The sequence below is a fragment of the Alligator sinensis genome, unplaced genomic scaffold, assembly GCF_000455745.1.
Source record: "Alligator sinensis unplaced genomic scaffold, ASM45574v1 scaffold140_1, whole genome shotgun sequence".
NCBI lineage: Eukaryota > Metazoa > Chordata > Crocodylia > Alligatoridae > Alligator > Alligator sinensis.
This window is the reverse complement of record NW_005841836.1, coordinates 4,038,422-4,066,219: the sequence shown is the minus strand read 5'-3', so window position 1 is coordinate 4,066,219 and position 27,798 is coordinate 4,038,422. Positions and strand designations below refer to the sequence as shown.

The following is a 27,798-nucleotide window of genomic DNA, read 5'->3' as shown; positions in this document are numbered from 1 at the left end:
ACATACAGGGATACTGGCATGAGCAGATCTAAGATTTTGAAAAGTGGGGTGCAGATGGTGTGGTGCCTCATGATATATATTTTTTTTCCTCAAACAACATATTTTTCTCCACTTAAGAAGAAATGAGAAGCTTTACTAATAAGTTAGGGGTCCAGGGTTATATTATTCAGTTTAAGACTTAAGGAAAAACAATTAGAACTTTAATGGAATGTACAGTAATTTGCTATATTATATATTATGTAGAAAATACAACAAACAATAAAAAGATATTATTTCCTTCGTCCTGTAGCCATTCAATGTAAATCTCTTTTTTCAGATTTATAACTCAAATTCTAGCCTTCTTGAACATCCTGATGATATATTCCATGCTTCACTGAAAGATATGTCTGCATCTGAGTTAGTTTCCACACTTGAGTTAATATTTTTACCTAGAATGAAAAAGTCTTCAGGGTTGTGAAATAGGAGCTACTTTACCAGGAGCAGCTAACACACAGCTGCATTGCAGAAGAAAGGCTGGTTTGATTAGCACAGCATCAGGACCATTAAAAAGGAGAGAGGGTCATTAAAACCTATGGAATGAAGAGTTTAGAAGGGATCAGGTAGACTTAGAACGAGCCATGAAGTCAAGTGACTCCATCACTGCTGCCTGAATAGAAATGCTAGTGTTACTGCCAAGCAGTTGGCTTTAAAATTTGGGTGGACTAGAATCAAAGGGAGGGTCTAACTGTACCACTGCATCCCCCCCTGGATACTGGCAGAACAATGAACTGTGACCAGTTTTATGTCCGTCTCCTAACCCAAAAAGGCAGCTTCCTGAAATTGTTCTACTGTTAAAAAGAAGTTTGGGTCATGACCAAGCAAAGAAAGAGTCAGACCAACAGGAACGTTTTAAGAACCACTTGTTTTCCATATTTGCTTTCCTGAAAAACACAATTTTGTACTAACAAAAAAAGATATTCTTCCTGCCTAAAGCTGGAAATACTACTGAAATACAAGACAAGATTCACAATGTAGTCTAATGAAACTCTACTACTATTTTTTTTTTATATTCCAAAGGAGTATTATCCAACTTTCATCCACTTTGAACAATATTCATTTAATAACCTTCACTTCAGTCTATGAAAAACTGAAAAGTCCATGGTGATTGTGGCAGGGCACTGGTGGTACCTGCCACTTTAAGGGCCTGGAGCCAACAGCTGCCAGCTTCCGGATGAGGGCAGCCATTTTGGGATCAGGGGCTGCCCATATAAAAAGTGCGGTTCGACTGCTAGCGGCCAGGCAACAACATCGCCTGGCCGGAGGGCTGCAGATCTACATCTGGAGGCAAGGGAGGAGCTGTAGGGGAAAGATACGAGGCTCCTGGTCCTGGGCATGACCTAAAACTGCATCCTGCTGGGAGTGGGTGGCCTGGTGGGGCTCCCAGTGGCACGGGAGCCCCCAGGAAATGCCAGGCCAGTTACCACCCTGGTGAAAGGTGGGCTGGGATGCCTTAACCCCTAGACCCCACCACCGGGTGGGTAACCCCTTTGTTTGTAGGGCCCGGAGGGCAGCCCCCTGGAGAGAGAGAAGGACTAGAGACTCGGACCTGATCGAGAGAGAACCCTCGACTGGTCCATGCTGGGGCCAGGACCAGGAGGGTCAGAAGGGCCAGGGGCCCACCGCGAGGGATGCCCAAGAGCCAGGGGCCTGGGGTCCCGACTGGCCTGGAGGTGGGCCAGGGCTGGTAGCCAAAGGTCCCAGGGGGACCACACGTGAGAGGGGAAAATAGTTTCAGGAAGCTAGATAGCCGAATGAAGGCGGGGTAGGCCGCCAGAATGGAGGGATCCTGATAGAAGGATTCTGGGGCCGGTGATGATAAGAATTCATATGCAAGTACACAGGATAATAAAGATTATGCGGTATAAAGAAAAAACATGAAATATTTATCATCAGAATATTTCCAAATTAAGGGCCTAAAACCCTGCAGCCCTCATGAAGAGAGAAATTCAGTGACTTCAATGGGAGTTTAGTTGTAGCACCCCTAAATACGTTAGCATTTGAGTCGTACATAACAGCTGGCTATTTCACCTATACATTGTTATAAAAAAGGTAAGTTAAATGAATTGTTCATTCTAGTTAGCATGCAATCTAGCATGTGGTCTCTTGATATGAGGAGGAAACACTTCCGGTAATTACAGACATTATCGGTGAGTCCATAGATGATTGAGGGGGCCCATTCAAAATCTGCGTTTGACTGTGGACATGGCAAAGTTCTGGGAAGAAGGATAGTGAGGTGAGCTTGCTCAGAAAGATCAGTGCCTTGGTGTACATCACGGCACCACTGAGGACAATTCAGTGCTCGAGTCCCCCAAGTATTCATGTTAATATTGTATTTCTTCAGATTGGCATTCCAGGTGTTCTTGAATCTCTTCTTGTGCCCATCCTGAGTAGTGACCACTGGTGAGTTGGGACTACAGAACCTGTTTTGGGAGCCAGTTGTCAGGTATCCTTATGACATGCCCTATCCAACAGAACTTGTGTCATATAAACATGGCTTCAATGCTGGCGGTATTTACTTAAGCCAGAACACTGGCGTTCAACTCACCATTTTTTCCAATTGATTTGAAGGATTTTCCAAAGACATTTGCATTCCTAATGGTAACATTCCAAAGCTTTCAGGTTTTTCCAATGCATCATCTAAGTTTTACACCCATCTAACAGGGTAGAGGTAACAGCCTGGAATATGAAAAGTATGGTTTGGACCTGATGTCATGAACGTCAAAAGACGATTTCAGAGATGTCCAAAGGCAAAACAATAACAGATTGTATCCAGTGTAATAAGCTATGCAATTAGAAAGAGGCCTTTGCTGCAAAATTCAGACCCATTTTGGGGTAAGATTTTGAACTCTATTCACTACAGATACAGATTTCTGAGCTCTTCTTTACAGTTTTAACAGCACCCTCTAGTGCTATTCTCAAGAATCTGTAGCACTATGATTAAAATAATTTTAGAAGGTTTGTCAATAGAAAAAATGAGGTATGTTAAAAAAAAGTGACTCTTAAATTTTGCTACCACCTATTTTATAGTTTTTAAATACCGACCTGTACAATTTGGATGCAGAATATCAACTTCATTTCCTTGTATGATTCTTCTTTTTCAGCAATCCCTCACCATCAAGGATGATTGTCTTCCATGACTGTCTTATTTGTGGGTCCATAGATGGGCGATGAGGCCAATATGGAATTAACAGGCTCTGCTGCAACTAGGGCACGTGTTTTCAAATGTGTGCCTTCATTGATTTTGACTGCAGTAAAGGTGATCCCATTGGACATGGTTATCTAGTCAAAAAGAAGGTAGAGATGCTATGCTTAGGGCACCTTTTCTACCTCCCTCTTCCTGTGGAGTGAGTAGAGTGGATTCTGAAGAGAGCTGTTCAGTCAGTTACAACTGTTGAATCATACTCCTGTCCTCATCCAAGTGCTAGATGACCTTCTTGTAACATGCCAGTTCATGACCAGGAGCTTCCATACCTCAAAATCCTGCTCTCATCATCACTAGCTGGTTGCTAAAGGGCTTGAAAAATGTTCTGGGAAAGTAGTTTTCATGGAATATACCTGTGCATGATTCCTTTTATCATGGAGAAAGTGCTGCACATCAGCTCCCATACAGTTCTTAACATGGACAGGACCTTAATCCAATAGTAAGGAACCAAAACTGGAGATTTTATTCTGCTGCAGTCTTCATCTGCCTTTATAGCCGTTGAGATTCTAACATCCTCTTCTGCCTGCTCTGCCACTGAGGACTTGTAGACCTATAGCTGGGGGCTGGGCAGGCTTATTATAGTCGTGATCTGTACTCTCCATGTCACAGCACCATCAAAGGATATATGTGGCTCTTCAGGAGGGAAAGCATTGCCATTTGCTGACACCAGCTCTTATGACATTTTTCTTAACAAGCTAAGGAAATACAGACTAGACCAAAGTCTGTAAGGTAAACACAAAACTGGTTGGATCATCATGCTCAACAAGTAGTCATCCATGGCTCGATGTCTAGTTGGGAGATGGTATCAAGTGGGGCTCCCCATGGGTCTGTCATGGATCCAGTATTGTTCAATGTAATCATTAATGATTTGGATAATGGGATTCAGTGGAGGCTTAGCAAATCTGTGGAAGAAACCAACTTGGGTGGAGTTGCAAGTACTCTGGAGAGTAGAGCTAGGATCCAGAATGGCCTGAATAGACTGGAAATATGGCCTACAGTCAATCAATCAGAGGAGATTCAACAAGGCCCAAGCGCTAAGTCCTGCACTTGGGACAGAATAATTGCATGCACAAATGCAGACTGGAAAATTACTGGCTAGGCTGTAATATGGTAGAGAAGGACCTGAAAATTACTGTGGATCATAAGCTTAAACATAAGCCAAAAGTGTGCTCTCATTGCAAAAAGAGCAGCAGCATCCTGGGTTGTATTAACAGGAATATCACTTGCAAATCAAGAGAAGTAATTTTTTCTGTTCTATTCAGCACTGGTGAAGCCTCCTCACTTGGTGTACTGTGTTTGATTTTGGGTCCCACACTTGAAGAAAAATGTGGACATGTTTAAGAGAGTTCAGTGGAAAGCAACACAAATGATTAGAGGCCTGAGAAGTATGATGTATAAGGAAAGGCTGAAAGAAGTAGAATTATTTAGTCTGGAGAAAAGAAAAAACTGAGGAGGGATTTCATGGCAAATCTTCAAATATCTGAAGATGATTTTAAAAAACATGGAGATGGGGCAGAAGAGGAAATTTAGGTTGTAGATTAGGAAGAACTTCCTGACTATGAAGGTGGTCAGAAACTGAAACAGTTTACCTAGTGAAGTTGTGGAATCTCCATGCTTGGAAACTTTCAGGAGCAGGTTAGACACTTGGTTGAGATGATTTAGTCAGGGATGATCCTGCCTTGAGAAGCAGGCTGAACCAGATGACCTCATGAGGTCCCTTCCAGCCCTACTTTCCTATGATCCCATGAACTTGAAGTCTTGGGACTCTAAACTGAAATTACACTGTTTGTTCATCCAGTTGTTTGCTAAAAAGGGAAAGGAACATCACAAACTCTTCAGAATAAACACTGCTATAATACTGGAAAAATTGCTAGTACAATGAAAGCGAGGAAAGAAAGTGGATCTCTTTAGGAAAATGATCCTAAATATGAATTATGGGGTACCATCTTTATTGCCTCAGCACTTTCCTTCCCGTGGGACTGCACAGATGAAGTCTTCCTGTGCTGCTGATTCCAGGAAGCACAAACCATTGGAGGTGCATGGAACATTTGACTAAGATTACCCTAAAAAATCAGCCTAAAGTTAGCCTAAGATCAGACCAAAACAAGGTTCTTTTGTCTATGAACAAAAGAAGTCCACATACAGTTTTCTGACCTAGGACTATGCAGAGCCTTAGTCCTTACTTTGAAACCACTTTTCATCTAGGGAAGTCTTAACAGGGTTGAGTTCTGGGGAAGGGAAGAGTTGCATATAGAGGTTCCCCACATCCTGTTGGAGCCAAGTGATCAACTCCCTTACTTTTAGTTTTGACATCTTTTAGAAGCCACTGCTTACCCAGTCCCCAGACCAGAAGTCCTAATTATGACTTCCTTCTAAGCCCAGTTATTCCCCACACAGAACAGCAGCAAGATGCTAACTCTTTCAGCTTTGCTGGGTTAGCCACAATGGCTTTTAAAACCCCCACTCCTTACCATGATTGCTATCCTTTGCAGATGCACTTTGATACCTGAATACATTTCTCAGTCTTTTATCACATTAATTAAAAATGACTTAATGGGGACCACTTTTTTTACCTTTTCAATAGTACCATTCAAGTCAACTTGTGAGCATGTCCAAGTTCAACACATCAGTCATTGCTGAGAGAAGGCATAATTCTCCATCTATTCTAAAGAAACTGTGAATAATCAGCTCCAGAAATAATTATAATCATTTCAGACTAGAACTAACCCCTTAAAATCATGCTATTTCTATTGAGGTAATAATTGAGTCTCATTGTTTTTAGACTCTATATAAACAATGAAAGAGTCCCTAACAAAGAGAGCTCATAATTTAAGAAATGTTTACTCGTTGATTAGATGTAGACAGCTAATGAACAGTAATAAATCACATGTCCATAAATAATTTCCCAATTCAGGTCCACTTTAAACTGTGAAGACTTAACCCTAAAATTTACTACAATTTATATAACCTTCAATTCTGACAGTTTACAGAGTAATGCAACTTTGCTCATACAGCTTTATTCTCCGTCACATTTAGAGCATGACCATCACAGTGAAGCCATAACCAAGAATCTGAATCAACTAGGGGTGTGCTGATAAAGACTTTTTTGGGCTGATACTGATGGCCAATTATTAACTAGACATTCTAGCTAAAACCAATCCGATTGCTGATATGCAGCCTGGCAGCTTGGAGCAACGTCCAGCTGATAAGTCTGTTGTGGGGGGAAGGGGCATGGGGCGGGGGCAGATCGAGGCCCTCATGGTGAGGGAGGGAGGGAGTGGGGCTGGGGTAGGTGCTGCCCAGCTGGGGCAGGGCACAGGAAAGAGCCAGTCTCACCACTGGATGTGAAAGAAGGTCAACATTACAAACCTAGACTTCCAAAAGGCCTTTGATCTGGTATCCCATGATGTTCTCACAGGAAAATTGGAGGATTTTGAGCTTCACTGCTCAATGGTTAGGTGGGTAGGAAACTGGCTGCAAGGTAGGACCCAGAAAGTTCTTATAAACGGATCTGTGTCGTCCTGGCAAGAAGTGACCAGTAGTGTCCCTCAGGGGTCCGTGCTTGTCACGTGCTTTTCAACATCTTTATCAATGATTTAGATGAGGGGATGAGGAGCTCACTGGCAAGCTATGGGGGAGTGTGGTCATGCTTGAAGGTAGGCTGCAGATACAGGCAGATGTGGACAGGCTGGAGAGTTGGGCTGATTGGAACCAGCTTGGGTGACTCATCCGGGGATGGGGAGGAGAGGGCTGGCTCCCCACGCTACGTGCACCCTGGAGGAGGCATGGGGGACGACATGTGCCCCCTAGCTTTGTGCATGGGGCAAGGCCAGGATGGCCACTGGGGCAAATCCATGAAGCACACGCCCCACCCCACCCCCGTACGTTCCCTGGGGACGCAAGTCGTGGCGGAAGCTGCCCCCCTTCCCATTCTCCACGAGCCACCCGCTGCTCAGTCCCAAGTCCCACCCCGGCTGGGCAGCACTTGTCCCTGCCCCAGGCCCACTCCTTCCCTCGCTGTGGGGGCTGTGATCTGTCCTTACCACCCCACCCCACCCCAGCCCTTTCCCTCCCTCACACTGAGTTACCCTCCGGACACTGCTCTCCACACTGCCGGGCTGGATTCCTGGCCACATGCAGCAGCTGTGCACATGGATGCAGCATTTAATCAGTGACATTATCAGACACATTGGTAAAAAAAAGAAGATTGACGATAATGTCAATTTTCCTTTTATTGGTGCTGATACGCTATGAACCAATATATTGGTGCACCTGTAGAATTAACCTAGTATACTGAATAAGGACATAGATAAAGTGTAGCAGCATTTGGGTGAAACAATTCCTTTGTAATATATTCTTTTGATTATGTTTCCCCACAATGAACAGAGCTACATATTAATTATTGCAAGATAGTATGCTTTTTTCACATCTATTAAACCAAATGAAATTTTGAACACATACACACTTACTTAAAAAGGCCACTTACTTTATAGACTGCCAGTCCACAGTAATTGTTAAAGAAGAGCTTCTATCTGCAGTGAATGATCGGCCATGGCATTCAGGAATAGGACACTGCAACAGGATTAATTAATGATCAGGTCTGAGTTAAGGAAAATAGTTCTCTTTACTGCACAGTTTAAATTACAATATTTGATTCCAAGGCTAGGGGGAGGGGGTAAAAATCAGTACACTCTATATGCAGCTCATAAACCACATCAGGGGGAAAAAAATCTATAGTTAAAGAAACTACTTGCAAAGATTAGAACCATTAACTAAAGTGGGTATGATTAACAGAGAATTATCATGCAAACAGTGATTTATATCATGTAGTTCTTGCTCATTAGAGAAAACATAGTCTGTTTGTACTACCCCATTTCTCCACTTATTTCCCTGTATCTTCTGGGTGTTCAGAGGAGATAATTATTCAATTGGTCAAATAAGATACTTCTTTAGCTAGAAACACATGTGCATGCTGGACTCATGTTAAAGCTAGGAATAATGAAACTAAACAAGCTGAAAAACAAACAAGTCAACAAAGTAACCAATCAATCAAAGAAAGCCCTGAAAAGCCCCTTCCAAATGGTTAACCTGGGGGAGAAGAGGAGAGAACTCCTTTCTGTATTTCTGGCATTTCCTATATTATAGTTTTTCATTTCAATACCAAATTTTATTTAATTGCAACTTCAACATAGTGAAGATCTAGAGTAACAGTGGGACACATGATTTTTTTTAATGTGCCAGTAACTTAGTTTAACTTGCAGAAATCTTCTATTCCTTTCATTCTTCTTTAAATATTGTTGCTATTTCTTGACAATAAAATTAAGACAAAGTTATTTTATATTACCTTTGTGGGGAGGGTATATTTTCCATCTGGCAGTGAAAGACACTGAACACCTAAACACGTGCTGCATATGAAAGCCATCTTGGTGCAGAGAGGCTTAATGTTACTGACACGGACAACAGTACCACGCAAAGCAACATATTTTCCATAGCAATTAGCCCGAACATTCTTCAGTCGTGTCAATGGGTCATAGTTGTACACCCTAAAATGAAATGTCAACATTTTTATTTAAGTCTTATTATCTCTTAAATGAAGGACTAAAATCTATTAAAAATGTGTGCAGTAAATCAGAACATAGCCAGAGGAAAGTGTTTATCAAAGGATCAGCCTTATGCTTATTGTAATCTTGGATACTTTGCAGGGTTAAGTTCCTAATACTCATGCAAAAAGGAGGGTTTGCCAACTAGTCAGAGGCATACAGAGACATAGCAAACAGCTGTACAGAGCCACTGAGGCACTCCACTCGTTTACTGCACCTTTTATTTCAAAGAAACTAACCTTGCATTAATATGTGGCACATTGATTATAGGTTCTTCATTAATTGGCAATCCTTCTTGCTTCTGCAGTTCAGCTGCATGCCTCTCAAGGTCTTTAGTTAACACCTAGATAGAAAAAAAAATGCTAGTCTAGGAAAGGACAGCTGCAAGCTAATGGGTTACAAAAATGTTGAAAAGTAAGTTTTTACAGTGGTCCCATTTAACATGATGTTCTCCTTCTGAAAGTTCTGCTTGATAGCACATTAGCCACTTAGCTTTGTCATGATATCCTGGAGGATAAAACCTCTACCTAACTCTGCTGAAGACCTCACTGAACATCAAGGTGGGTATTTTGTGGAATCCTCTCTGTGGGGTGTTTATTTATTGTAAGCTGCTCTTTGCATTAAGGATAGAGTGGGATGTAAATCTAATAAATAAGTAAATGGAGAAAATTCTAGTGATCTGGACTTTTCCATTTGACAACCATTCATTTTCCCTCCGTATTTTAAATCCAGCTGAGCATCTTTGCTTTCATAAAAAGTAACCTCTGAAATGTATGTATTAGTACAGTTAATGTCAGCATACCCGTCGGCATGTTTGCTGTCATGGCAAGAAACTACTTGTTTCAAGATATAGGACTTTACAACGCAACAGGTAGGAATTCCAAGGTCTATTCACTGCTTTGCCATGGGCCTCATGTGTCACCTTGGGCAAGTCCTCTAAGACCTGCAACTTAGTTGCTCATGTGATGAGTAAATAATATATACATTGGGAATAGTAGCTCCATGCACCACAGAGACATTATCAATCTAGTTGACCAAAATGATTGAATAATATCAAGCTCATCAGCCATGAAGCATTAGAGAAGACCAAAATATTATAAAAATACGATTTTAAGGTACACAAAGAGTGGAGAAGAAAAAGATTTTTTTCAGTGAAGAAATACATTTTTATAAATCAGGAAAAAAAGCTGTTTAGAAATAGGACTTTATTCTGACACTGCTTGTCATACTATAATAATTATTAGTTAGGTCAAATTCCTGGCCCAAGAAGCTTGATACACATGTATTTTTAGCTCAATAAATCCAAATCAGTCAGTTTAACACTGCAATATATTCATGTGTGTTTAACAACTTTGGATATCCCAACACTTCAGTGTTAGTATTCTTTAATAACAACATTATTTTAAAAAAGTATTTATCAGTTCGATAACTACTTGAAAATACTGAGACGTAGTTACTTAATATCCATTTGAAACCCATATTTACCTGATGTATTGCTAGACCCATGCAGTCCAATATTTTCTGAGGCATATCTCTTAATTCATTTGATATATCTGGTATAAACTCAATTAAATCTTTATCTTCGATCAGCTCTTTATAATCCACAAGAATACTTCCTTTTCTTTCAATTTCATCCTAATAAAACATTTAGTTATGAAACAATTTCATTTCAGGTTAAAACAAAAATATGTGAAAAGCTTTACTTATTATTCTTGAGATGTTTTAATTGAAATTCTAATATTATAAAAGCCTTAGTCTGTCTGTCTGTCTGTAATGCTTTACTCGCACTCTGATTGGTTGTCTCAGCAGCCAATCAGAGTGCTCTGCACAGACAGAGACACATAGTGAAGTGCTGCCATGACAGCGGGGACTGATGCTCGCCTCGCCTCCCCACCCCGGTCCCTGCTCCCTGGAGGCAGAGGGGCACAGTGGGGACCGAAGCACCACCTTAATGAAGGGGATGGAGTGGGGGGCTGAGGCCAGCAGTGCTGACCTCACCCCCATCCCTGCCCTGCCTCAGCCCTGCTCCTTGGAGGTGGCAGTGGCACAGCACTGACCTCAACCCCCCCCACATGGCAGAGTACCACCATGACAGCAGGGACTGAGGGGTGGAGCAGGCCCTGCTCCTTGGAGCCCGGGGTCCTGCTCTTTGGAGCCAGGGGTTGGAGCAGGCCCCCCACTCCAACAACAGCCAGCAGGGCGGAGGCAGTGGCAGGGAAGAGGAGAGGGAGGGAGGGGAACAGGAAGGAGGGATTACCGGTAGCAGCCTGGGACTGGCCCCCCACCACTGCCGCGTGCAAGCTCCCCTACCCCACTCCCTCCCCTCCACCTCCCTGTTCCTGGGAAGCAGCAGCAGCACAGAGTTGAACGACAGGGGATTGGGGGGGGAGGGGGTGTGTATAGGTCTGCACCTGAAGCAGGGGTGGGGGCGGGGAGACAAGACTGGATCCAAAACAATGGGCGGGAAGGAAAGGCAAGGCAGAGGAGTGAGTCTGGGCCCTAAGCAGCAGGCGGGGAAGGGAAAGGAAGGAGCGGGCCTGGACACAAGGTGGCAAGCAAGGTAATCGGGGGAAGCCAGACCCCAACCCGAGGCAACGCAGGCACCTCTCTGTCCCCGCCTGCCCCCACTTCCCCGCCCTGTCATGCTTGATGGGCAATTTGCTAGTATACATAACAAAACATACAAGAGTTTAGTAGAGTTGAATGTAGCAATAGTAGTGTGTTTTTACCTTGTCATAAAGTTCAATGCGGCTTGTGAAAAACTTTTGAAATGCTCGAATCTTCTGGACAAAAGGAGAGCTGTCATCATAAGCTAATTAGATATATATATACACATTGTATTAGTAATTAACACAGAAATTAATCAAAAGCAGCAGCATCATGTATCTTTTATTTATATAACCAGAATTTATTGTAGAAACCAAATGTATTATTAACTATATTAGCTGGAAAAAATAAATAAACACAGGTAATTATTTAAATAACTCTATGGTGCTTCGCCCCTGCAGTTTTTTCATATTTCCCTCATGCACAGATGTGTTCCTCCAAAGGACTGGATGGAATTCTTTTCAGAGCTTATCACTACATAACTAGTACTGTAATGACTCCTTAAAGAATAAATAGAAAAAGAGAAAGGAGTGTGAGGTGAGAAAGGAAGGCCAGGTGAAGACCAGTTAATCTATAATACATGCACTTTAGCTATAATCAAAAGGACTACTGCATAACAACATTCTGCACTATTTCCCAGCAGAAGAACAGATCTAGGATGCCCATCTTAAAAAGGGTGATAGTTTCTTCTCGTTACGTTTTTTTGTACTCTGAGACAGAAAAGGAAACCTCAGTAGCCCTTTTTTTTTTCCTGACCTATATAACATGCTTTCAGCCATGAAGATCAATCTTCACAGTAAAGGAGACAAGTTTAACACAGGGAAAAGTGTCCCCTCCCCTACCCCATGGCTGTCACCCCATGCTGCAGCCGCTCACAGCCTGCATGGGGCTGGCTGTGCCTACTCAGGACAGCTCCGCGCAGGCTGCAAGCAGCTGCAGCAGGGAGCTCCGGGCACGGGGCAGAGGAGGGGCCGCTTTTCCTGCACTTGGCACCAGCTCCTTCCCTGCCAGCGAGCAGGGGGTTGGAGTTGCGCGCTGCATCCCGCCTGTGCTGCAGGGTGGGGGGGCACTTGAGTGAGCAGGTCGGGCAACAGGGCCTGCATCCGTGTCCCAGGGCCAGTGCCAGCAGGGCCCAGAGTAGAGCTGCAGGGGTACGGGGTCCCAGCTGGCAGGGGCTCTATGGAGCCAGGCCAGCTCCCCCCCTCTACCTGCTGGTGCAGCCCAGTCCAGCTCCACAGACTACCGTCAGCCTGTGCCCTGCTCTGGGCCCCACCAGTGCTGGCCCTGGGACATTGGTCCCAAGATGGTGACCAGGGGGTGGGGCACCTGTCAAGGGGCGGGGCTACCCATGCAGCCCTTGACAGCAGGCACAGGTTTGGGGAAAAGGAGTTGTGGGGGCAGGCAAAGAAAGCAAAGAGCAGGGGTCTGGCCCTTTTACCTCTGCTTAGCCTGCCACAACAGTAGCGGGGGATGAATTTAAGATGACATTTCACCAATTAGATTCTGTACATGGAAAATTATAATAAATTTGTAAGTTTCCATATAAAGAATCTAATTTTGGGGGGGGGCAGGGGGTAGCTTATATCCAAAGTTATTTTGGATTCAGATAAATACGGTGATTCAGAGTTGGAGGTGCAGAAAGTAGTCTATGTGGTGGATTCTTATGAGGCAGGACCCAAAGAAGTGCAACAGGTGATGCATGTGAATAACTAAGTTTCCAGTAGACTACAAATTCCATTATGGTTCATGAACAGCCATCTGGTTTTAGGTCAGCAGAATATGTTCAATGTTTTGTTTTGGGTTTGACAAGAGTCTGATGAAGACAGAGTGCATTTTCCATTTTGCCAGATTTGTTTCCAAGACTCAAACCTCCCACAGGAATTACCCGTTCATTCAAGCTGATTTTAGACACAGGACGAGAATAAAAGACAACAACACAAAGTCACTTGCCATGCTGGCCAACAGTCTCTCTGTTCTGAAGAGCACTTCCTTGAGTGAGACTATCCAGCACTTTTAGGCTGTGCACGCACCCCAAGATTCTCTCTGGTAGCTGTCATAGTACTTAAAAAAGTACCAACACATTGGATTCTGAAGTGCAATCTGACATATAGTCACTGGTTCAAAGGAAAATTCCAAGAAGTACTTCATAGTAACTAGAGGTCCAGTCAAAGGACAAGATAGAGGGGAAGAAAGAACAGAAAGGGAGAGGAGTTTCTTTCTGTGCTCCTCCATTTTTTTAAAGGATCAAATTATTTTCATGTTTAATTCATATTTTCCTTTATTGCACTTTGGATTATTAGAAGGTTTTATGAATGAACTACGAAGTCATTCATTTTTTCAACTTTCTAGTCCACTGGTTTCCCAATTATGATTTGCAGCCAATCCATCAGCAGTTAACAAAGATATAGTAAATGGTTTACAGCTGGTCTGCATACTGCACCAGCCCCACACATGCACATATAGTGTTTTCAATTACGAGTCTGAGGGTACAAATGCTTGATCCGTTGGGAGAAACGCTGAGGATCAAAAGAGACTTGTTGATGTAAAAAGTTTGAGAATTATTTTTCTAATCTATTTGCTATTTACTCAACTCCAGGAAAATAAACAGAAATCATTTCCTATAGAAAATTAATTAAAAATCCATACCTTCAGAGAAATACAGCTTCCACCCTTTGTATGGAGTAACTGGGTCTAATGTTGACTGAATTAATCGAGGCTGGGCTGCAAAGTATTAAAGTAAGTTTAGCTAGAGCAGTATAGGTACAGCAACACCTCAGACTATTCTGCATTACTGTAGAGGACTAGTAAGCAAAGAGCTGTAGCTGTTGCACACAATAGTAGATGGATAGGCACTGCTGTCCAAAAAATACTCTGCTTATTCCAACATAAAGAGTAAAATTAACTCACCAGACCCAGCCTTCCCAGCATTTCCCTTCCAGTCTCCTTTTTGTCCTCTTCCTCTGCCTCGCCATCCTCCTCCTCCTCGCCAGCTTTGAAAGCCTCTTCCTCGTCCATACCCTCTTCCTCTGGATTCACTGCTCATCTCACGCCATATAAATGAATTGGCAAACTGTGGGTTAAAAGAAAAGGAAAAGATTGTTGATGGAGAGTTATATACATACATATATATATATATACACATATACATACATAAAGAATTATATTACCTGGTTTCTTTAGCCAACTGTCACATTAAAAGAACAAAATCAGGATCATTTCAATTGTGGAAAAAGAAGTCAAGATCCTTACTCCTCTAAAGAAGAGGGGGTGGGAGTACTGTGACTGCCTGCACTGTCAGAAAAGGAAAGAGGTTTTAGTCTGGTAAATGCAATGAAATTTTGGAGGGCTGCCCAACCTGCTTATAGTAATTGAAGACTGCAGGCCCAAAACATGCCTCTCATTTGTACCACAGAATAGAAGGGTCAGCCTGGAATCAGAACCTCTCCAAGTGTGCATGTGACCTGCACTATGACAGGTCAAAAGGGCCTGCCCATATTGGTTGTCTAAATTTCTCCTGAGGGGATGGAAGAGCTAATGCTAAAGCATCATTTCCCACATGTCTAAGAGCTAAGCCACACTTTGAGAAAATGGAAGTCACTGCTCTCCTGTTCTCTACTACTCTACTCCTGTCACATTTCATTACAAGATGACATGTCTTTCAGAAGTCTTTCACACATCTTGTGTGTCCCTCAACAAATGTGGAGAGAATGGTGCAAATGGCAGCAAGGCAACAACTAAAAATGATCTGCCATTTAAGGAAAATGGGAACTCCAGATAAATCATTTCAAGGCCAGCCTGCTGCAGCACCCTTTCACGTCACGACAGAGCGGTGGCTTTTGACTACTGAAGACTCGAGATCCCGCTTGGGAAACTTTCAGAAGACAAGGTAGACACGTTCCTTTACAGACTAACGAAACCATATTACATATACACATATAGATATCGATGTCTACGGACCAAGATAGCTCTATATGCACATATATGATAGCTCTACAAAGATACCAGTGTCTGCGGATAGAGACAGCTCTACAAAAACACAGATGATAGTTCTATGCAGATAGAGACGCCTATGGATATAGACAGATCTACATAGATATTTATGGATACAGATCTACAATCATAGACGATAGATCTACTTAGAGATCTACACATAGAGACAGATCTACATAGATATAGATGGAAGATCTACATAGACAGACTACATAGATGTGAATAGATCTAAATAAATACATGAGAGCCCTACCTAGACATAGAAATAGAGCTGTATGGATAAAGAGGCCAGATCTAACTAGAGACAGATCTAGGTAGACCTAGATGCCTATGGACAGAGACAGATCTATAAATATAGATGACAGCTCTACCCATAGAGGGAGATACCGCCATCACAAGCTCTCGGGAGCCCAAGTGCACTTCATCCCAGGCAGAATGAGGCTGCCCTCACTCTAGACTCTACCTAGCCCTGCTCCCCGGGCGAAGATCGGAGGCGGCGCCAGCCGGGCAGACCGCTGCTTCTAACCCTACAGGATCCTGCGCACAACTTCGGAGTTTCTCGTGTGAACCCCGGCTGCACACTTTCCCGGCCCGGGCCACGGGCGCTACCGCCTGCCCCTTACGTAACGGACAGGCACGGAGACAGGAAAAACAACCACCTCACCTGAGCGGTTCCACCACCACCGTTCTATTTTGGCGCCGGGTGACTACGCCTTCCGCTTCCGGTGCCCGCACCAATCACAGGGTCGGCTTGCGGCGGCGTCCCGCCCCCCGCGCGTTGCCATGGGCGCACGGCGACTCTCCTCTCAAGTTCATTGGCCACCGTCGACGAAGTGGGGGAGGCGGTTCGCTTTGCCGCTGTCTGTCACGTGACGCTACCCCCTCCCCCTGTGGAGCTTCTCGGGGGTACGCCTGCGCACTGCGGGCCTCCCTTTCCGCCAATGGGAGCTCGCGGGAGGTTGTCGGCGCCTGCGCAGTGCGGGCGCTGGCCGGAAGGAGCACGAGGGTGCACCCGGTGCTTGCAACCGGCAGCCGTTCGGGTCATGGAGGGAAGCACGGGGCCGGGCGTTCGCATCCGAGAGGGGGACTGCGCCGTGCTCAAGCGAGACGAGGTCTTCAAAGCGGTGCCGATCCTGAAGCGGAGGTGAGCGCGGGGTATCCGAACCTGTCCCGCCGCCCACGAGGCAGCCCCTGCTGGGGCCCTCCCCCCCTGCGTTGTGCTGTGCTGGGGGTGGGGCCTCTTCCCCGAGCTTGTCTCTAACGGGCCTGCCCCGCCCACCAATCAGGTGCGGTGGTGGGCGGGGCCTCCTCCCTCCCCAAGTTTCCAGTGGTGGTGCCCCGCCCACCAATCAGGTGCGACCCCGCCCATCCTCGTGGTCTTTCCCCGCCCCCACTTGGAAGCCCCTGGCCTCCCCCTGGAGGAGTCTCTGTGGACATGCGTGGGGGCTAGGGGTGTGCCATAGAAGCATAGAAAATGTGGGGCCTGGGGAGGGGCGGGGCCTGCCCCCACCTCATCCTGAAGGAGGGGAGAGCTGTCATTTTAAACATTATTGGATAATGCTCCAGAGTGCATTTGGTTTAAATCACAATTTAAGTAGTTGTTTGGGAAGCCTGGATTTAATCATTGTTTTCTACAAAAAGTAGATTCTTGTTTGAGATAAACTTAATTGAAGTATTTCCAAACAGGGTCTCTCTTATGGCCTGGCAAGCCTGCTGCCATGTGAGGATTTTCCCTTCTACCATACCACTCCCTCATTAAATCAACAGGAGGCTATACTCGGAACTGTACCCCTCAAGACTTCTGGAAAATTCTGCTCAAAACGTTTCTTTTCTGGTTCTACTGCCCCATCCCTTCTTGCATTTATCTCCAGGCACCACCTCCTTGCCCAGATCTACTCCACCCCCAGCAGTCCTCTGGTCATTTAACTTCTTTGCCCTTTTAGAGAGAGGCAAGTGCTTAACTGTGCACACAAACGTGCAGAGAGACAATAGGGCGGGTGGGTGGTTAATCACATCTGTTCTCTCTCATCTCCATACAATGCTATTAATAAGGGTGTTATTTCTGGAGACAGAAATCCACTTTTTGAGAACTGAAACTAAGCATCACAGAGATGCATAATGGGATCTTCTAGACCGGTGGTTCTGTTTTTGTACCAAGATCCATTTGTAAGCGTTGATGGCCAGTCCCCACACTGCCCTCTGTCCTGACCCACTGCCCCCCAGCCGCCTAGTGTATGGGACAGGCGTGGGTGTGTGTAGGGTGGCCATCATAGAGGACAGTCTGATTGTCCTCTGTTCTCTATTAATACAAAACCTCTGTTTTATAGAGGATATAAAGTCATCCAGTTTCATATCAATAGAGGACAGAGTAGCAGACAAGTGGGATGTCCTCTAGGATGGCCACCCTAGGTGTATGGGGGGGCCCCCAGGCGGCCCATCACGGGCTGAAACTCTGCCAGCCTGCAAGGGAAAAGCCACACTTTCTCACATTTTTCTCCTTCAAAGTAGAATCCATTTTTAAAGTTTGTTCGCCACCCTTTCATATATTCTTGTGACCCACTTTTGGGTTGTGACCCACGGGTTGAGAAACACTGTTCTAGACTGAAGCACTGAGTCCCATGGTGTAGAGCAGTTTTCTTTAATCTTTACTAGTCTATAGAGGACCCTCTAAGAACCCCATAAGATTGGGCATTTAATTGCCTGTTGTGACCTATTTATAAAACTTCTAAAAAAGTTGAATATATTGCCTCAAATAGTAAATAGTTAGAAGTTTTATAATCCTTATTCCATGATGATATCTTTGAGCTTTAACATATCTTAAATTAAAACTATTTTTATATAGGTGTATTTTTTTTAAAAAGCATCTTAGAAAAACAAAATACGTTTCACTAAAAAATCTGATTTAAATAAAAAATCCGGTTCTTGATTTTTTTTAGTCTAATTTTAATTTTTTATCCATTTTTTTAAAAATCTGTTTTTTTTGATTGGTTTTTAAAAATTTAAAAATCCAATTAAAAAAAAATCCACCTATTTATTTATTTACTTTTAAATGGTTGATTTTTATCCACCCTGTAATGCTCTGAGCCAAATCAACCATTTAAAGTAGGGCTGTTAAAAATGGCCTGTGGGCTGGGTTCAGCCCCTGGAACCCTCCCATTTGGCCTGGCAGTAGTCCTCCAGGATACCGGCAGTTGGAGGCAGGTGGCCTGTTGCAGGAGTTGGGGCCTCTGGCCTCCAATTGATATGACTGTTGGCAGCCCCCCCCCCAGACTTGCACTGCTGGCTGAATGTGGCTCCATGCTACCACCCAGTCCCGATAGCACTTGGGGCTGGCTCCGCGGGTTTGGCTCAGAGCCTGGTGTGGGTTTGATGCCTGATACAAGTGTATAGATGGTCCATCAGAATCTGCATTAAAGTCTCAGTCAAATCCTGGATTGCTCTCTCTTGTGCTTTGCTGGTGGTTCTTGGTCCAATCCAACCAAGTCACCGATTAGTGAATGGGAGCCTCTGCCAGGCTACAACACTGACAGTTTTTGCAGTTAGGTTTTACTCTCCTGCTGGCCTACCACAATTGTTGTAATCTGATAATCTACATAGATAGAAATGTCTATTCACAGAGATAGATCTAAATAGATATAGATGGCAGATCTACACAATTGTTTATGAAAGCAGCGGGAGAGTAAAACCTAACTGCAAAAACTGTTTTGGTGAAAGCGTGAGCTGAGTTGTAGCCTTGCAGAGGGTCTGACTCGCTAATTGATCACTTGGTTGGATTGGACCAATAACCACCAGCAAAGCGTAAGGGAGAGCGATTCAGGATTTGACTGAGATTTTTAATGCAGATTCTAACATACCATATATAGACTTGTATAAGGGGCATCAAACCCACCCCAGGCTCTGAGCCAGATCTGCAGGGCCAGCCCCAAATGCCATAGAGCCAGGGCCGGGTGGTAGCATGCAGCCATGTTCAGGCAGCAGCATGAGTCCAAACGGGGTCCACTAATAGACATGTCCGTTGGAGGCCAAAGGCCCCAACTCCTGCAACAGGCTGCCTGCCCCCAACTGCCGGAATCTTGCCAGGCCAGACAGGAGGGTTCCAGGGGCTGAACCCAGCCCATGAACCCTGTGTTTGACAGCCCTGCTTTATATGGTTGATTTGGGCTTAAAACATTATCTTTGCACCCCTAGGGCCTGGGAAACCATCTAAAAAAATTAGATGGCTTAGGGCTCCTGCCACACCTTAAGTATGTTACACAATTACCTGGTTAATCGTATAGTACAGGGGTTGTCAGTTGGGGGTACGCGTACTCCTAGGGGTATGTGCGGGTGGGCGGGGACGGAGCACCACCACCTACCACCTCACAATACCGTCTAGTGTGTTTAGTGTGTGGTGGCAGTGGCGCCGCATATAAGTCTTCCCACTCCCCTGATCCTCCCCCTCCCCCCCCCACTCCAGGTCTGGCCCCCACCACCAGAAGGGGTACACTTCGTAAAAAAGGTTGAAAACCTCTGGCATAATACATTTAAACCAGCTGCACATGTAAAGTATGACTGGCCATTAATGCAAAGTAATTATCACACACTTAACTGGTGAATTGCGCAAGCAATTTAGACCAGGCGCTTGTGCAAAGTAATTATCACATGATAAAAATAACTCCAGCTCTAAGAAGAGCCAACCAGCTATCAAGTTAGTGCTGGAAAAGGTGTACCAACTCTATAGCTGGTTTCTATCCAGCTTTCAGTTGAACATGTGTGTAGCAGGACCCTTAAACACACACCACTCACCACTGAGGGGAGGTTTTCTCAGCCCCATTTCTCAGGTTCTGCCTGCATTTTCAGAGCCAGGCCACAGGGTGAAAGCCTTTGAGAGCTATTGTCTCACACTATAGCTCAGCTAGGGCAGAGAAGAGCTGCTCAGCCAGCGGGCTTCACGTTTGGCACTGCCTGTCTTCTCTTGTCACACTGTTTCCTAGTGTGGGCCAGCGGACTGAGCTCCTGCATTCTGTTTCCCCCGACAGCTGTAGGTGGCCTGCCTCGCCTCACCCAAATCACAGTTTAAGTCTCTTGTATACAAAAGTCCTGTAATAAGTTGTTGAGGCTTTTAAAATATTTATTAAAACCATCGTAACTGTCACAGTATAATTTTGTTGTCAGCAACTCTAATTGATTTCTGCAGATGTCAACTCATAACTTTTTTTTTTAAGTTTCTCTTGGTGGTTGTAAACTATGAATTTTCTTAATATAAATTGGCAGCAAACTGCTGAATCTGAAGTAGGCAGACCAGTTCATCCTGGCTCTGATGCTGAACTTGGGGCAATAACCAAGACTAAGGAGGCAATGGGATTGCTTAGGGACACCATTGCAGAAAGAAAGAGTAGCCTCAGGGATTGCTCTGATAGAAATTCAGCTGCTACAGCCTCTCTGGACTGCAGTGGCAGCCAGGACAGAGGAACACATTCTACCTGTTGCTTTTTGTACAGAGAATCCAAGGCAGGGGTCTTACAGCTACATTTTTATGAAGACATATTCTTGGGTACAGAGGGATCTTAGAAGTCCTTTGTTTTCACTTCCTGTCTGTTATATATGTGTAAAGTTGCTGAGGCTGAGAGCTGAATTCCACTCAAGAAAACAATTTATATTAGGAAGCATCAACACCCCTTTCCTTCTGAGGGTGTTTTAAAGAAGACACAGTGACATCATCCTAATGATGCAGAGAGAGCTTTCCTGCTTTCACTGTTTTTCAGGTGGCATGAGGAGGTCAACTCCTTTTACTATGGTGTATGGACATCTTTGTGTGGGTCAAGTTGTTGTGAGGGAGGGTATGTGTTCTGGACTCCTGCCGTTCTAGCAGAGGATGCTGTGGAGTTGTGTATGTTAGAGGGCAACATTAATTGATATCAAAGAATTCAAGTAAAGGAAGACCAGCGTCTTCAAGCTCAAGTGTTTGATGAAGTACCTGACCAGCAGGAGACTGCCAAACTTGTCCTAGGGAAGTTTAAACCCATCACTAATCCATGTTCCAACCTATCTCCTCTAGAGCAGACTTGGGAGGCTATGGTCAGTGTTCTGTAGACTTGCCAGGAAGCTTGAACTCAAAAATAATCTTGCCATTACACAACACAGTTATTAAAATCTTTCATTAAATCTCCAAAGTCCCTAGACTTTAGATTCAATTTCCAGAAGCCTTTCCTCCAAATGCTGGCTATAAATGAAAACTCAAGAGCTTAGAAGAATAAATATCGCTATGGAAGATTAAATAACTTTGGTATTAAACTTTACGGGTTTTTTATGATGTAAGTGAGGAAATTCAAAGAGAATCTGACACTTTAGGCTTAGAGATTCTGTTTAGGTGATCATTACCAGGAAGTCTAAAGACGCACAAGCAAGTATTTATATTAACTTCCCTTTCTTTTAAGTTATGTCAAGCCTTTTTAACATTTAACCAGCCTTGCAAAATTCTAATTGCCTGCTCCCCTTGGGTACATAAGTGTTTAAGATGAACAAGTAAAGCATTGTTAGTCCAGTACCGTCCCATCCCGTCCCGTCCCGTCCCGTCCTCACCCCCATTAACACTTGAGAAAAATAGGCAGGTAAATTTGCTTGGATCAGTAAGCCTCTATTTTTGTGCGACTGTTTTAAATAGTAGATTACGCTAGTTGAATACTAGAACTAGGGGGCACCTGCTGAAATTCATAGCAGACAGTTTTAAAGTTCTGGACTGGATAAATTAATGGAGGATAGATCTGTTAATGACTATTGAATGGAATGGTTGGAGATGTTTCCTCTGTAATCTCTAAACCAGTAATGGTGGATATGCCAGGGAGGATACTGAATAGGGGTAGGGGATAGATCACTCAGAGTAGGGGTAGGCAACATTTTTGGCCAGAGTGCTGAAAAAAATGCAGTGTCTACCTCGTAGGTGCTAGAGTGCCGGCATACCAGAAAAACGAAATGGGTGGGGGTACATGGCGGGACACACTACATATTAATATTGTTAATAATCATAAATGCTGCTTTTCTACAGTAAATACCAGGTTTTCAAAAAATTCTAAACCTGGTGACAATAAATAAAATTTCATATACTACCATATACTATCTTTGTGGTTGGATATTCTTTTTTTATTGAGCATGTTGTGCTGGGAGAGAAAGAGAAGAGGGGAAGAGAAAAAGAGAAGAGAAAGAAAAAAGGGGAGGAGAGAGAACCATACACACACACAGAACCACATGTGCACAGAGAATCAGACACACATGCAAACACACACAGAGAACAGATGCATGCAGGCATGCCCAGAACCAGACACACGTGTGCACTGTATGCAGCACACGCTGGCCCCAACCCTGTATGCTGCATGCAGCATGTGGAGCCCATCTGGCATGTGCTGCACATAGGCAGTCTAGGGCTCATGCTGGACCAGCTCTGCACACTGCATCCTGGGCCAATCTGAATTGGGTCCACAGACCAGCCCCACACGCTTTGAACCAGGCCAGTGCCAGCAGTGCAGCATGCTGTGCATACAGCTGAAACGAGCATGTGTGCTACATGCAACACCGCAGCCCAGCCCAGCCCTATGGATTGGCTCTAGCATGTGGGGCTAGTCTGCGGGCCCAGTCCAGCCTGCACACTGGCTCTATGCCCCTTTGGCTCTGTGGAATTGGATGAATTTGACACCCTAGCTTTAGACCTTTTTTATCCAAGTCTTTGGAAAATAACCTTTCAAACATTGGCAATGCATAGGGGGAGCACCCCTGAAAAAAGCACCGCTGATGCTGCCAGTGGCACCAGAGGCTGGTCACCACTCACCCTCTCCTCCCTCCCCGCAGCTACCAACACTGTCATGGCCGCCTGTGGGAGCTCCCCACCGCCACACTACTGCCACCGCCACCTGCAGGCAGTCGCCGTGGGCGCATACATCATTCATGCTTTCAAAGATTTCTAGAATTTGCATATTTCAAGTTTCCACTCATCGCATGCCTTTCTGAGCAGCATTCCCTTGCACAACATATTTCAGCCGTATTCCTTCGTTGGCTGTCTCACTGACACTTTTAAACCAATTATTTTTCCAAAACCTAACTCGAGACTTTCAGAACTACATCTAGCTGTGCTGGCAACCAGTGTGTTTCAAGGGCACAATACATCTTTCTTCTAAAAATGCCTGCTTTCTTTTTTTGGATCCGTTTTCCTGGTCCTTCAGCTTCATTCCATTTCTAGTCAGTTTCATCTCAGAATGAATGTGTGAATAGTTTAAAAAATAATAAAGTGCTTTATCATTGACCATGTTCTCATAGTGTTGTACTGATGTAGCCATGATGGTCTGGGAACTATGCGAAAGATGAGGCATTTTTGAGGTGATGACTTTTATTGGACCAACTGCATGATAGGGATAAAGTTAGACAAGCTTTCAAATACAAGGCATTCTCTTGGGCTAGGGACAGAAAGTACATACAAACCAGTATAAGTGATTGGAAACCAGTTCAAATCTGTAACACAACAGAAGTTCAGTGCACATAAACTGCTTTCAAAATTGCTGAGACTGGTTTAAGATAAGCGTGGATGGATTTAGTATCAGACTTAACTGATTTAGGTTAAATTGTTTTATTGAACTTCTGTCCCAGATCCCCTCCAGATTCAAGTTAACTCACAGTCCCCCAGCATCCCAGAATGCTTTGTACTTCCACTGCAAATCCCCTCCCTCACAGGGTGGGCAGGCTAGCCTTGGCCCAAACTCTGCTCCAGTTGAGCAGGGAGCCGTGCTCTGATGTCCTCCGGCTTCTGGTCTGGGCCTCTGCAGGCATGTGGCTGCATTTCCAGAATCAAAAGTGAATGTCTGTTTCTTTGCTTATTGGTTCAATCTACACAGCTTTGACTAACCAGCAAAGACTGAATCAATTCAGCCTCAGGCTTTTTGACTGTCTGTACTTAGCCTTGATGACAGGACCTGATGAAGAACACCTTGCATTCTGACTTTATTCCAACCACGTAGTTAGTGCAAGAAATAAGTTAACACCCAAAAAACTCTTGCCTCTCACTATATTTACCACACTTACAGTTTTCTTTCAAGGATTTCCACAAGGATGTTGAATTTGGGTTTCATTCTGTTTTATTTATAAATTTGATACATTTATTTCCTAGTCTCTTGGAGGAACTGATATGGAAAGCATTGTTTTTAATTTATTTTTTTAAATTTCTTTCAGAAAAGTTATTTTTGAGAAGCAGTGGTTCTATCTGGATAATGCCATTGGACATATTTATGGAACTACATTTGAAGTAACAAGTGGTGGGAGCCTTCAGCCAAAGAAAGAAATGGAAGAGCCTACCACAGGTACTTGAGGGGATCAACCTGTGAAGAAAAAAATAATGCTAAATAAACTTTCCTTCTTAGACCTAAGATAGGTGGCAATTTTTTTTCTGCTAATTGTGTCAATTTATAATAGCTATTTCTTGTCTGTCATAAAAGTGAATGTTTTGTTTTGCTATGCTAAAATTTCATTAACTCTTTGAAAGGTTATGAAAGATTTTTGATGTTCATGTAAGGTAACAAGCTTTAACATGGGTAAAAACAGACAAAGGTCTTCATTATGTTATTTAACTGCTTAGGCAATTTTGCCCAAAACCACTAAGCCCGTGGGTTTCATCCTTAGATCTGATTTCTATAAAACTAAAACCATACATTTTTCCTGAGCTAGAGTTAGATTATATTTCAAATCTATATCCTTTTTCTTTAGAAACTAAAGAAGCAGGTACAGATAATCGTAACATAGTTGACGATGGAAAATCTCAAAAACTGACACATGATGACATAAAGGCTTTGAAGGACAAGGGTATTAAAGGACAGGTAACATTAAGGTTTTGGTGTCATTTCTGTGCTAGCCTGATGTTTATGTTTATGAGCCAGAATTATTTTTTAATTGTATAAACTTTATAGCTTCTGTTCAAAGGATTCGCCACCTGTTTTCTCAAAATGGGCCTTTACCTAGACAATATATTTTTAAGGTTTTTTTAATTGACAGTTGTACTTACAGCATTTGAAATAGCAGACAGATCTAAGGAACTATAGTGTAGGACATTGTTAACATTTATATAATAACCTACATAGCATTTTCATTCAGCTAAAGTTTTTATTTAAATTAGATTACATGTCATTCGTACCTTGCAAACATATTAAAGATCACACGATGTAATGGTCAGAGGTACAGGAGAGTGTTAGTCTTGAAAACAGACAGATATGAACATAAATGCCTAGTATTCACTTTTTTTTGTGGTACCTGGAATGTAATTGAATCTTCTTTTATGCATTTAGACACCAAAAATATTAAAATGAAACATTCTTAATTTTGCATTCTTAGAGAAGTCCTCATCATCACCATGCTGTGAGCAAGAAATGAGGATTGTATTTTTACCCAGTAATCTGTCATCTTTATATTTATATAGAGGTTAGAGGCTAAAAGAGCTCATTGCTGTGTCAAATGACCTTCCTATTTCTCTTTGCAAGACCCCTCTGTCTTCTTCTTGGTTACTGCTGTTGTCCTGCTTTCCTGCCTGCCTCATAACAGATGGAGCTGAAGGAATTAGAATTCTCTTCTGCACTGTTCCCATTGTTTTGATTTTTGGTTTTCTCACTTCCTAAAATGTGGTAATCAGTGTGAGACCTTTCATAACTTCTGTCACATAAAGACAGAAGACATTTCAGGGGTAGAAAATTGCCTTCCAGTGTGTCAACAGCTTGTCTGTGCCATGTGTGCCATATTTTTAATCCACCTAATAAAAATCTCCTTCATTTTAGTAACTTTGCTTTCTGAAGTGCAGCTACAGAATTCCTTTTGGGCTGGGGTGTTAGCATCAGTAAACAGAATTCCTGAATTCCTGAATGTGAACTTGTATTTTTGAGAAACATGTTCTGGACATAATTTCATTGAATCACATTAAAGAAGGGAAGGAATAGAGTCAGACTTTGGAAAATGATCACCACCTACCGTTATGAACAGATTTGCAGAAAAGCTTAGCTCCATGTTAGCATTTCATTGATGTGTCTGTACCTGGCAGCTTCTCTCATTTTCAGCTGAAGCCACCAAGTACTGAGTACTGCCTGTTAATGATTGTTCATTATAAAAGCCTGTTATAAAATATCTGCCAAAATCCTGTCATGGGTTGCTTATAACAGCTAATTTTTAACCTTTTGGTCTGAAAATTTCCATTCCAAGGTGTATGCCTCAGACTGAATGTTATGGGGAAAGGTGAGCCATTCTAAAGAACAGGGCTAGGGAAAAATGTATCCTTGTATCCGTGTTTAAAAAAAAAAAAAAAAAAGTTGATCCCTTTCTCTGACAGACTCTTGTACCACCAGTTTTGGGAGCACCCATCTGAAATTTGGTCTGGGTTTGGCCTTTGAATCAGGGATGTATGGCCTTCCCAGTATGAAACTGCCCAGTTTTGACTGTGTCTTAAACCTTGAAAAATTGCAATTTACACATACTAGAGATTTCTAGATTTTACAGCTAAAGTCTTTGTTAAATTCAATCCATGTTGGGCACATTGCAGCCTGGGGCTGAGCAGGGCTTCCCTATAACTGCAGTTTTGGGCTGCTGTGGACCATGCTGAGTCCATGAACTTGAACTTGGGGTCAAGGAGCAGGAGGAGAAATGGAGCAGGCTTGGCAAAGAGACTGGGAAAATGGCACAGAGAATTGAGGAGGAATGGTGCAGGGATGGGATAAGGAGCCCTGGAATAGGTTGCTTCTTTCTGGAAAAAATTGCATGAACTATTTCAACTGGTCTTTAAACTACTGTCTCTCTCTTCCAAAATAAATCATAGTGACATTATTACTAAAATCCATGTCACTGGTTGGAAAACAGAAGTAGATTCAGATTCAGCACACGTTCTATTAGTGTTTGTAAAATATATAATAGAGGGGGAGGGGGGCTGAGTATTTTTCTCTTTGTACTTTTCTATGAAACTCTTAACAATAGGAAACCATCCAGTCATACAGCGGAAAACTATGATGCCGTCTATTGACAACGTTGTCAAATGCCCAAAGCAAACAAAGTGAAAATCTAACAAGTTTTTTACCTAAATCAATGATGATGCTCTTAAGTGGTAGAGTTAGCAACAATTCATTTTCACTTATATTACAGAGCCACATCTTAAGATTGGGGTCACATAGTCTTAGACACTTAGGCCCTGAAAAGAGAATTCCCATTCTAAGAAACAGTTTTCTCAGAATGTGATTTTTTATTTTTTTTTTTAAATTGGTATTCTGGAAAGAATGTCTTATTCTTTATTTGTGTTGTATCTTTAATTCACATATGCAGTTAAATAGCATTATAGACAGAAAGGGATGTCTCATTTTCCCCCTTGACCAGCAG

General features: G+C 43.3%; 2 protein-coding genes across 5 annotated transcripts in view; one reads left to right on the top strand and one right to left on the bottom strand.

Annotated features, from left to right (window-relative positions):
• MCM8 (minichromosome maintenance 8 homologous recombination repair factor) overlaps positions 1-16,241 on the bottom strand; it is a 33,680-nt gene extending 17,439 nt beyond the window's left edge. The window contains exons 1-9 of one of the 4 annotated variants that reach the window (XM_025202139.1): positions 16,103-16,146; positions 14,616-14,734; positions 14,356-14,518; positions 14,095-14,169; positions 11,571-11,653; positions 10,327-10,476; positions 9,081-9,184; positions 8,586-8,784; positions 7,728-7,813 (exon numbers count right to left, since the gene is read on the bottom strand). In XM_025202139.1, coding sequence (XP_025057924.1) covers positions 7,728-7,813; positions 8,586-8,784; positions 9,081-9,184; positions 10,327-10,476; positions 11,571-11,653; positions 14,095-14,169; positions 14,356-14,491 — 833 coding nt within the window. In that variant the 5' untranslated portion in view covers positions 14,492-14,518; positions 14,616-14,734; positions 16,103-16,146. The other 3 variants (XM_006015434.3, XM_025202119.1, XM_006015435.3) reach the window with 3 other exon arrangements.
• Positions 16,242-16,348: 107 nt separating this feature from the next.
• Positions 16,349-27,798, top strand: part of TRMT6 (tRNA methyltransferase 6) — a 26,028-nt gene continuing 14,578 nt past the window's right edge. The window contains exons 1-3 of the mRNA XM_006015433.3: positions 16,349-16,582; positions 24,631-24,758; positions 25,162-25,271. Of these exons, the coding sequence (XP_006015495.1) occupies positions 16,380-16,582; positions 24,631-24,758; positions 25,162-25,271 (441 nt within the window). The 5' untranslated portion in view covers positions 16,349-16,379. The remainder of the gene's footprint in view (positions 16,583-24,630; positions 24,759-25,161; positions 25,272-27,798) is intronic.